This window comes from Stegastes partitus, unplaced genomic scaffold (genome assembly GCF_000690725.1).
Source record: "Stegastes partitus isolate 25-593 unplaced genomic scaffold, Stegastes_partitus-1.0.2 Scaffold84, whole genome shotgun sequence".
In the NCBI taxonomy this organism is placed as follows: domain Eukaryota; kingdom Metazoa; phylum Chordata; class Actinopteri; family Pomacentridae; genus Stegastes; species Stegastes partitus.
In genome coordinates, this window is record NW_007577815.1 from 615,210 (window position 1) to 627,843 (window position 12,634).

Here is a 12,634-nt window from a genome sequence, read left to right on the forward strand (position 1 = left end):
CAGTCAAAAGTTTGGACACAGCTTCCCATTCAATGGTTTTCGTTTATTTTAATTATTTTCTACATCGTAGATTCATACTGAAGACATTAAAACTATGAAATAACGCATATGGTGTTATGTAGGAAACAAAAAAGTGTTAAACAAACCAGAATATGTTTTATATTTCAGATTCTTCAAAGTAGCGCCCTTTTGCTTTGATGACAGCTTTGCACACTCTTGGTATTCTCTCCATCAGCTTCAAGGGGCTATCTCCTGGAATGGTTTTCCAACACTCTTGAAGGACTTTCCAGAGGTGCTGAGCGCTTCTTGGCTGCTTTTCGTTCACTCTGCGGTCCAACTCATTCCAAACCATCTCAACTGGGTTTAGGTCGCGTGATGTGGAGGCCAGGTCATGCAACGCAGCACTTCATCACTTTCCTTCTTGATCAAACAGCCCCTACATACCTGGAGATGTGTTTGGGCTCATTGTTTTGTTGAAAAACTAATGATGGTCTCAGTAAGCACAAACCAGATGGGATAGCATGGCGCTGTGGCAACCATGCTGGTTAAGTGTGCCTTGAATTTTGAATAAATCACCAACAGTGTCACCAGCAAAGCACCATCACACCATCACACCTCCTCCTCCAGGCTTCATGGCAGGAACCACACATACAGAAACCATCACTCACCTTCTCTGGTCTCACAAAGACATGGCAAATTGGGACTCATCAGACCAAAGTACAGTTTTCCACTGGTCTAACGTCCGTTCCTTGTGTTTCTTGCCCCAAACAATTCTCTTCTTCTTTCTGTTCATCCTCAGTAGTGGCTTCGACCATGAATGCCCGATTCACGTCTCCTCTGAACAGTTGATGCTGACACTTGTCTATTGCTTGAACTCTGTGAAGAATTTATGTGGGCTCTAATCTGAGGTGCTGTTAATTTGCGGTTTCTGAGGCTGGTAACTCTAATGAACCTATCCTCTGCAGCACAGGTAACTCTTGGTCTTCCTTTCCTGGGGCGGTCCTCATGAGAGCCAGTTTCATCAAAGTATTTGATGGTTTTTGCGACTACACTTGAGGATAAATTCAAAGTTGTTGAAATGTGCGAGATCGACTGACCTTCATGTCTTAAAGTAATGATGGACTGTCGTTTCTCTTTACTGAGTCGAGCAGTTCTTGCCATACTATGGATTACAACAGTAGTCAAATAGGGCTATCCACTGTGTACTAACCCTACCTCTGCACAACACAACTGTTGGTCTCAAACACATTAAGAAGGAAAGTAATTCCACAAACTGACTCAGGACAAGGCACGCCTGCTAATTCAAAACCATTCTGGGAGATGATGAAGCTGACTGAGAGAATGTTAAGAGTTTGCAAAGCTGTCATCAAAGCAAAAGGGCGCTACTTTAAAAAATCTAAAATCTAAAACATATTCTGGTTTGTATTACACTTTTTTGTTTCCTACATAACACCATATCTGTTCTTTCATAGTTTTGATGTCTTCAGTATTTTTCTACAATGTAGAAAATAATTAAAATAAATAAAAATGACTTTTGGCTGGTACTATGGGTGAGCTGGCCAGCTTGAGCTGCCATAAGTGGAGAGAGAGACTATGCAGAGCACACTCTGAGAATACATGTTATAGAGTTATATCTCAGTCATTTTAAAGCATGACAGGATTCTTCTCTTGGAAACAAACTTAAAAAAACATGGGGAAAAAAGATTAATAGAGAGGAGTTATTAGGGATTAGATTAATAAACAAGACAGGACTTTCTTTTGCCAGCACCGCGAACTGAAAGTACACGCAAGGTTTACGCTTCATCTAATAATCTAATAACATTAATCTTTGGAGTGACATATGTTGTTGAGTTTCAATAATTAAACGATCAGTCAATCAAGAGCAGATTAGAACAATTTTGATAATGCATTACCTCCGAAAGTAAATATTCAAACACAAATGGCAAAAGCTTTTACATGGAGCCATTATCTGTTTTTCTTTGGCTCTGATTACGGTTGTCAAAAATATCGATACCTCGATATTAAATCGATACTAAAGCTGGTTTCGAGCAGCGATATTCAGTTCCCGTGGTATTGATACTTTTCCGTCTCTCGCAGCCTCCTTCAGTTGAGGCTGACACGCCTGTTCCCTCCAGAGCGCAGGGTGCTGCTGTGTACATAGACTGTATAAAAGATGGACGTAGCTACCATGACGTCGCCCGTTGTTTTCTGCACTGAGAAAATGAAGCCAGGGTTTTGCTATTTCCTGGTTGACATCTTGGATTTTTGGAGCCATAGGAGCAGTGATTGGTCAGACGGATTGAGAGGCAGGCCCTCTCTGCCCGCCCACATTTACCGCCTTCTGCTCGCTTCATCTGTATGGTCGCTGCCAACTGTCAATCAAGCCAGCCATGCCCCTTGCCCCGCAAAATGTTGACGATTTTTTAAAAATTCAGTATTTATATATTTTCAGATTGGCCACCTGATCTCTGGACTTGACCATGAAAACTAATTTTAAAAAAATCCTGAGCTGTAGGAATGCAGTATTTTGTGATCTGTGATCACTTCTTTTCCAATTCCAGTCTATGGGAGCCAGGGCTTTTTGGAGCCAGCAACTAGCGGACGTAGTGATATTGCAGGTTTTTGACACTTCCGGGTTGGCTTCATTTTTCAGAGCCGGTTGCTACGTCCATCTTTTATACGAAGAAACGTAAAATTGCACTACATGGAATGATAAATTATTTCATCCCACGTTAAATGTAAAAGTTGACTTCTACCACATTTTCTACGTGAATTCATATTAACCCAGGATAAAAGGTGAATAAGCTGACGTTGTTGGTGCAATCAGGGGTTTTAGTTTAATGTGACATCATGAGTTGTAATTTTTTGCACATTGTTTTTTTTTTTCTTCTAGTGCCAAAATGAGGCTGAAGAAGACCAACCACCCACAAGCACCATCATTCAGCCTACATGACCTGCTTTATTTCATCAGAAAACTATGACCATCTCTGTTGTGCACTTTAAAAAAAAAGTTCTCTTCTGCTGATACTTTTATATTTTAAAAGTTTGTGTGAAATTTTGTTCCAGAACAATTCTGTTTACAGTATTTAGTGCACACTTTAAGACTGTTTATAATTCTTTGTTGTGTGTTATTTGTTATATTCTATCTCAAGAATGTTCAACAAAAAGGTGTTTTTTTTTTTTTTCTCCATGCTATCGAAATCGGTATCGAGTATTGAGTTTTTTTTCCCAGTATCGAAATCGAGTTTAAAATTTTAGTATCGTGACAACCCTACCTCTGATTAGAGTAAACTGAATATCTTTGAGTTTTGGGAAGTTGGTTGGATTCAATGAGATATCATGTTGGACTCTGTGAACCTATGAAATCCATTTTTTCATTATTCTTATAAAATGCAAACACCAAACAATTCAATGTAGATTACCAGGTCATGAAAATTACTGTAAATTGCAGCCTGACTCTTAAATGTCACAACCATTATTGGGGTACTTTGGGTTGTTCAAAGATGAAAGTAGCCTACAAGGATGGTATGTAGTTGCCATACATTAGCACATTAGCCTGGAATTGTTTATGAAATGTTGGGGGGGTTGGGGGAGGGATGACATACAGCTTTAGTGCAATCTCCAGTCTAACCCTCATATTTAAGCAAAATGTACTTTAAAATGGAACCCATGTAATTTGTGTAGACGTGAGAGCTTAGAACTTACAAGATAAAATAACTTGCAACTGGACTTTTCATTTCAGGGTGGAATTAAGTGATTCACATCAAAAATATGGCCAATTAATGGATAAATGAATGGACTCAAGGGTATTTCAAATGGATTAGACTGTTTTCATAAGGTGTTAAGGGCTAAAACCCCATCACATCTAGTCAGAAGCCCCAGATTATTAAATATAAGGTATAAAATTAAAAAGATTCAGTCTTTAGGTGCTTTTTTTTTTGGTGTTCCCATACAGTATGTAGCTTAGCCAGTTTCATAAAAGCTTGCAACATAAGATCATCTCCTCGTGTTTATTTTACCTCCTCATAAAAAAAAAACAAAAACAAAAACAAAAAAACACCACACTTTCGACCGTCGCTCGAGCACAGCATAGGAGTGCATTTACCTGCAAATTGCGAGTGACATTCATTTGCGAAACGGGACGCGGGGACCATTTATGTAAGTAGTGCTCACAAATCACTTTCGCGAAAACAGCCGCTTGGATATGTGATCATTCTAAACTGTTATGATGCCATTTGCAAAGATTTCTGTCGACTGTTCCTGATCTGCTGTTTGACAAACGGCACACGGTGTTTTGCAGCTAAATGAATGTTCTGAATGAAGTGTCAGCTGACAATGAGACATCCAAAAGGTATGAGAGAGGAGGCACAAAATGACTGGTGTGATAAAAAGCACTGCATTCATGATTAAAAAATGATTATTTCTAGTAGATGATGCTAGAATTCCGGAGTGATCCTCTGCCAAGGCTAAAGGTTGAGGTGAACAGTATTTTCTGGTAGCATTTACACTGGAAGGTAACGTCTGCCAGTAGAATACTAATGCAGGTGGTATTTTCAGGTAGGAAGCTTTTATCCACTGTCTCTCTCCGATACCATCTAAATGCTGTGACCTTGGAAATGGACTGACTGATGGAGGGGTATTATTTCTGCTCATTCTTACGCAAAAAGACTTTCACATTGTCATTGTAGTTACAAGTGACACAATAAAAACTGGATCACTTTTGATGATCTAAGACTTGAGCTGAATGATTATCTGCTAATTTCCACATCGAGAATTTTTAAAAAGGGAAAGCAGTATTGTTCATTATCAGAGAAAATGTCCGACCTCTGCCAATCATAAGCCTCGCTTGCTCTGTGCTGAAAGAAGTTTCCCTCACACAAGTGTTTGTGTTGCATCAGGCTTCCTGTTGATCCAGAATCCGGTCTGTGATTGACTTTGTGCCGGAGCTTGGAAAACACACAGCAGAGATGTGGTGCTAACAGACAGGAGCCCAAGGGACGTGCAAAAGTCTGGCATCTGCTCGGCAGGCTGGGAATTCATAAACCAAATCCAGAATACATTTTAAAGCCAGCTGCCGCTGACGGCTGCGACATGACAGAAAGGCGGTCGGGAGGCAGAGCCAGTCACGATGGTAGCAGTGCTCTCCTGTTTGTCTAGTCTCTCTGAGGAGGACGTGGAGCCTGATTTCCCTCATGTTCACTGATGAGATCACAATGCTTAAAAACCCTATAGGTCACTGAAGAATAATCAAGTCAAACAGGATCAAAAGGCAGAATGATTGGTTAACATTTGAATGGCAGTGATTACAGCACGGCAGCCTTTGTTTCAGTCAATTAAAAACACAAGAAGAGCATGTGTTACCAAGTCCCAACTACGCTGCAGTATTGTTTCTCAGCGGTAAGGAATATGCAATCACTCACATGGTTTAACTCTTAGCACATGTTGAGGTCCCTGCTGCCTCCAAGAGCTCAGGAAACAACCCCACACAAGATGCTCAGTGTGAATCTAGGCCACGACCTACAATGTGTTCTTCCTAATAGAGTGAAAATCACTAAAGTGACACGATGCATCCTCGTGTTTTAGTCAAAGAGGCCAGAGATGGCAAAAGACTGCAGGAAAACCAGTCATCTGAACCCAATAGTGACACTGAAGCCACTCACTGGCCAACATAAGACAAAGTGAAATCAGCCCAAATGAAGCAGCTGAACTTTCACGACCCGTTTGGTTAAAGTAAAACAAAAGTGGCTCAATATTCTCTATGTTTACCTCACTGCCAACAGTTTTCATTGGAACTATTTCCAGCTGAAGAAATAATTAGTGAGAGCTATTGTTTCAGTATATTATCAAGATGGACAAACATTATGGTAAAAGATTTTGCAGTTGATTTCGTAAAGTGATGTTCATCATTCCATTTCAGAGATAAAAAACTCAAACCCCACATAACACTAACTTGGAATCCACATTAAAAATGAGATGTAATCATTTCTTGACATTTCTTAACCCCCTGAACCCAAAGCAGTTCCTGGATGCTCATTTTTCACTGCGATATAAAATCACTCTGCTCGATTTCTGGCTCTGATAAATGGTGCGATTTTAGTTTAGTAAGATAACATGCCTTTCAACCCCGCTGGCGGGCTTTGGGGTTCAGAGGGTTAAGTCTTCGATCTGTTCGATCCACACTGACTCTGACCTCCGTTCAACCTCTCTGTCCTCAGAACCGGCAGCGCTGAGGAGCTGAAAGCAGAGCAGCCTGACAAGCTGGATTATCAGGCCGCCTGACGGCAGCAGTTTGGGAGTGGTTTCAAAAATGTACATTGTTAAATATCTTTATTGTATAGAGCCACTGTTATTGAATTTATTTTGGGCATGATTTAAGTTCTCTCTCCTAAACATGGTTGTACTGTTTCCATACACATGCAGGACTTTATAGTGCAGTCAAAAATGAGCCTACAGTGAGTGAAAATGTGACAGAAGAGAAAAAAAAAAACACCTGAAGACTGCTTGGGGTTCAGAGGGTTAAAACAGGGGGCAGCCTTGATAAATAGGGGAGTAAAGTCTACACAAGCACAGGTTCCACCTCAGCAGCCATTTTTAAATATACCAATCCTGCATTAAATTAGCTTTGCCCTGGGAATTAGTAGTTTATAACCTCAGACTCGGCACAAGGAAGCCAAAGCCTAGTCAAGCCATTATTACTGGCCACGTGCTCTTTATGAATAATGAGATTCTGCAAAACTGCAAAGCACGGAGCTGCTGGAAATAATCATGACACAGCCTTTGCTGCATAAACAAAAGCACCTCCAGCATCCTCCTCTCACCTGAAAGGCGTGCGGCGTGTCGTCCACGCAGTACACCCGCAGGCTGTAGTTCATGGAGCCGGCCTCCATGCTCCCGAACACAGCCAGCTTCAGCCTCTTGACGGCAGCCTGCGTCAGGGGCTCGCCCACCAGGGCGTACGAGCCCGGCTGGTCCAGCAGCAGGTGGCAGCTTGCTGAGTCCATCAGGCAGTAACACGAAGTGGACTCTTCCTCCACTGACATCACCTCCTGCAGCGAAGAACACACGTTGCCCTCATCAGAAACTCATCAACTCTCATCTAGACTTGATCACAGACCACTTTTTTCACTCATCTTTTGTTCAGTTTCTTCCACAACTGATCAATTATACAAACAGCTTGTAATCATGTGTTGCAAACGCCGTCTTAAGATTCAGTTACATTCGTGCAGGATTTTTATTTAAGAGAAGCTTAGTGAACAACAACATCTTTAATAAAAAAAAAAAAAAAAAGACTGTTACTTCCTGCATGAGGCTCTCTGTTGTCACTCATCTGACTGAGCCTAACATGTTTACTGCTGACAGAAAGATGACACAAGAGACAACAGGTGTTTCGCTAACACATATCTTTTTATATTTGACTACAAGCTGTGCATGAGCCACTTCAGGTAGTCCACCATAACTGTTATATATATTCTGAGCTCGTATGTGACATATAAACACAGCAGAATCCTGAAAACAGTTCTTTAATCAGTTTTTATGTTGCACAAAACTTTTTTAAGAAACAGTGCGTTTCTGTTTAAAAAGAAGCTTTAGCGCATAATGATGTTGCCACCACCATCCACTAGACAGGCAGTACAATTACATGGCTTTCACACATTGTCTCCCGTGTATATATTTTCTGAGTCTACAACACATGGACTGTAAGTGTAAAAACATACACTGAAAAACAGTGTATCTCATTAAGCCTGACCTGTAGAATTCTTAAAGGCTGCCAAGTGCGGCACACGTGCTGAAGAAGCTCCCTTGTACAGCTAAAAGGGATGCAGTGTTTCATTTTTGTTGCATCAAATCTGGTAAAGCTGCAGTCGAACACTTTTAGAACAGGTTCAATAACCTCTGTGTTTACTGGCTCATTGCTGTGAGGCTGTTATTTACTCTTGAAATTAAAGTTCTGATTAGGTGGAAGTAAAGCATTTTTTTGCTGGAACTTTGCAGCTCCCACTCTGACCTGGTGATGAGGACAAGGAGGCCACGTATTTCAAAATTCTCCTCAGTGTCTCTGACCCACAGAGCCCAGGACTGTTCGGTTTGTTCTCACAGTTCTACAGCTCATACTGACATTTCTGGGAGGTTTTGCTAGGTTAAAATTTAAAAAATATATATCCTTGGGCTTTAAAAAGGTGTAAAACATCTTAGACAGACTTAAACAAAAATCTACAATCAGTGACAGCATTAAAAATTACAACAAAAAGTGCATCCAAGTTCATCACAGACAGTAGCCATGTCTCTGACGCATATTTAAAATTGCACAAAAAAAAGAGGAAAAAAATCCCCATAAAGTTTTTTTTTTGCGTGTCTGAAGTGGAAAACCCGAGACAAAGAGCACCGAAATTAAAAGGTGAAATACATGAAGCACATGACTTCAATGTCAAATAAAGTTTTCAATCTTTCAGTAGAATAAAGGTGTATTTTAAATATGTTGATACTCATCACTGTTACATGTTTTTCAGTCAGACTAATCACTGTTTAAATGTGTACTTTACATCTCTAAGCCCAGTGCATACACCACAATGTGCAGGTCCATATGATTACTGCAACTCTTCAAGATGAATCGCTTCAAGCTACACTAGTTAATAAAAATATCACAGTTTACTTCCTTGGAGGTGAATTATGACAATTAACTGATAAAATAGTATGTTTATAGGTTACCTTGGGAACAACCTGCAGTAATTAGAAGTAAATCGCACTTTTTAATGGTAGGCTTTTTCAGACTACTTAGAGTTCGCAGAGTGGCTTAATATTCATGCCAAGAGCCGTGCAGACTGGAAAAACTGTGCAAATGAACTTCCATATACAGTTGAACGTATTATAGATTCTGCCCAGTGCTGTTGAATAATGATGTAGGTAACACAACACAGGTTTAAATCACAAAGCAAAAACCCACACAGATTGTAAGTAGTCTCCCGAGGATGCAGAAAACCATTTCCTACATGAGTGATGGTGTTAGTACGGAGCAGAACACAAAATAGTCATTATAAACAATACAGAGTGTTTTATTTATGAGACGGCAAGAGCAGATGGAAAGCACTTCATTATTTTCAGCTGGAATGAAGGAATCCTTTCCTATTCTTTTCTTTCCTCCTCACTTCAAAGGAAATGTACTTGAACAAATTCTGAAATAGTATATATGATTAGCAAAGATTTGTAATAACCGACTTTCAAGCCAGAAGGTGAGCATTAACTGCATTAGAATAATCCACGGAGAAGGAGGTAAAGAGCACCAAGATTCAACTTCTAATATCTTCTCGTGATTATCCAAAAAGTCTCCCAATATTGTCACGCAGCATGCTGCAATCCCCGACCTAGCGGGCCGACAGAATCCATGAAATCCATGTGATTACACAATTTAATGAGGAGCCGTGAGACTGAGCAGCGTGCTAAAACACAGCCTGAGGAGCGCTACTCATTCCCTCACAAATAATCACAAGTCAACTGGCAATATGCTAATTAAAAGTCACATTAGCAGCGATCGTGTCCTGCAAGACGGCAGATCTCCACGTTCTGGATGGCTTTGGAGTAACGTTAGCCACATCACTCCAGTACTGTGTAATACACTGTTGGACATCGAGTTGGAATAATTTATGTTTTCAAACACATTCCTCTTTTAATTTCTGTTTATACACACCAGTAATTACTCCTGACCAGATGCAACATTCACATACTGAGTCCCAGTTACCAGGTGAAACAGATTCTGACTTTGGGATCTGACTGAAGAGCGGGACGTCCTGCCCATTGACACCATCAACAAGCTTGTGGACAGTATGCCACCATGTCTTAACCCATTGATCAGTGTCAGGGGTGGTCATACTCAATAGTAGTGACTGAGAGACATTTGAAATATATAAATATTGGACACTCTAAAGCATGAAATCCCCTCAAATATGTGTTTCCTGTTATATGACCAAGGTTGAAAAATTGAAACAAAACCCTTAATCCTATTGTTCAATATCCTCAATGATGTTAAGCCTGAATATACAGTTTGCAAAAGTTAATTGTGGTTTAATTTTTTTACTATGATATGTATTGTATGCATGTTGTGATATCAGCAAAGGTTTAAGAAGATGTACACTTTATCTGTCAAGAATAAATCACATTGTCACAATCATTTCATGAGAAGAAGTAAAAAAATATTCTATTCAAACTTAATGGGCAACAGTGTACATTAGCTTATCTCGTAACATGATTTGACATGTATGATAGTGTTGCAGCAACAGAAAGTAAGTTTATGTTCTATATTTTTCTGGCGTTCAAAGTCCTTTTATTTTTATCTTGGAAACAGCAGCTGAGAATTGAATTTTAACACAGCTGCAACGCAGCTGCAGACTGTCACAGCAGCTGGGATGTGTTCTCAAACCACTGAATAAGCTTGTGATCGAAAATAGTCTCCAATAAATAGTTACTTCAGTTTTGTTTCTTATAACTACAACATCCAGCCATTTTTGGAAATTGTTAGCTAAGCAGGTGCATTTTGCAATGCACTTATGAATGTACTCATCACTGTAGAATACCAGGGCAGACTGGCAACAAAAACAAGTCCAGATTTTCATGTATCAAATCAAACTAAGACAACATGTTTGTCAATCAACAAATCCTAATTTCTAAAAGACAAAATAAATCGTTGCATTTGTATTGCTTGTGTCTGTCAAATGTAAAATGATTAAAGTAACGGTCAACCCTGCAGCAGGACTCCAGCATTAAAACCCTGAAGTTGACACAAACATTTAGTGAGTTCACTTGGCGACCTCACGCTACAGAACATGTGAGTACAACAAAGCAGCAACTCCCTGCTCACTCCTCTCTGATGTTTCTGCCTCTTCTGTCCTCATCTTCACCTGCAGACCACCTAAATAAATCTGTTATATCTGAGCACACTTTGTGGCATCAGCCAGAAAAAGCCTTTTCTTTGCTTGGCACCTTCTCTGCACTGCTGGCTGTGGGATTTCTCTTTCGATCCATGTTTCGGCGACGAGTGCTGGATGCTTTCAGTTGTGATGGCAACTGCTACACGCTAAAACAGATTTCAGCAGCTCTTCCGCTGCAGCTAGGACGACCTATAGATTATATATGCATGTTGACTACAAACACCAAGGTTAGCACTAACAGGGAAAACTCCCACACTTTCCAATGACCAGCGTTATTGTTCTGCGATTTTCAAGCACATTTGTGAATGACTATTGACAATAAACACTGGGAATAGCATGATATGATATCCACAGGAAGGGTATGTCACACTGGATGTAAGAGCACATGCATCCTGCCTGTGTGATAACATTTGGTTGAGTGATGAGTCACAGAAGGAGCATACGTTTTGACGTAAATTGCGGCGGTTATGTGGCTGGTTCAGAAGCGCACTCTGCCTGTGTGAGCTGAGTCACAGCTGCTGTTCCTGCTGACCATGTTGGCCCGGTTCAGTGGACCAGAATACAATGACTAACTTCCTGCATCTCCTACATCCTCCTGGGGAGACACCACACAGTTTGAAAACCTCTGACATTGACTGTCATGAGCTCCAGTGCAAACTGTTTCTGACGATGAATCAGATTACTTACTTTGACTGGAAGATTGATTGAGAGACACGCTAACACGCTGTTGTGCTCGGACTTTTCATCTGGATTCCACTCTGAGCGTGATGCAGAAAAACACGGCCCTTATCCTTGACATGTAACACCATGATGTGAGCGCACTTACAAGCGATATTCCAACTTAGTGAATAATGGATTACCATAGCTGGCTGACCAGAACTGTATCGCAGCTCATCAGGATCAAAAACATGCAAAACAGCATCAAGCCAAACACACACAATACACTGGGCCCAATTTAGTTTCTGTTGGCAAACACAGTTTATCTTCTCATATATGATAATCAGCCACTGTGCTGCTCAGAGAGATGAACTGTTACTACTTTGTTGAGCTACATTCGTGTCAGGTGCCGGGACTCCTGTGAATACTTTATGCATTTTGTACTTATGCCTTCTGCATCCTCATAAGCACTGCTTAACACACTGCAATATGGCACTGAATAACATTATAGTGTGGCTGGGTGGGCTGAGAAGTCTTCTGTGAGTCATGTGCATTTTAATGACAGCTGAAACGAGGGTATTTTAATGGCACTGTGCATTTGCAGGTATTATGCATCTTCAAACCCCCTCCTTCTCTCTCTCTCGCTCTCTCTCTTTAGGTTCGACCTCAATAGTAAGTCATTATTTCCAACCAAGAAGCTCTAAGGATCTCTGCGCCCTTTTAATATTAGAGTGAAATCTCAAAGCGACATGAATCTTGTATTCATTCATATTCCCTCTGCTCTCTTTCCCTTTCTCATTCGGAACGCTTGCACATCTTGAGAAATTGCCCCCTTACACTGAAAAGAAATCTTTTTTCTCTTTTCTTTTTTTTGTCACACAATAGCATACCTAGAATGCTTGTAAAAGGCAGGGTTAGGTAAACATGAGCCTGAACTCAAATGAGTGGGAGGTAAAAAAATAATAAAAAAAACCTGACAGAAAGGGATGACACTTAAACAAGATGTTGACGGAAAAGCCCTTCAAAAGCGTGTTCATCTCTGACTGAGTGACCCAGAG

At 40.5% G+C, this 12,634-nt stretch overlaps 1 protein-coding gene across 1 annotated transcript in view; it reads right to left on the reverse strand.

Annotated features, from left to right (window-relative positions):
• The window catches only part of unc5db (unc-5 netrin receptor Db), a 246,866-nt gene that overhangs the window by 12,945 nt on the left and 221,287 nt on the right, over positions 1–12,634 (reverse strand). The window contains exon 13 of the mRNA XM_008276956.1: positions 6,819–7,046. Coding sequence (XP_008275178.1) covers positions 6,819–7,046 — 228 coding nt within the window. The remainder of the gene's footprint in view (positions 1–6,818; positions 7,047–12,634) is intronic.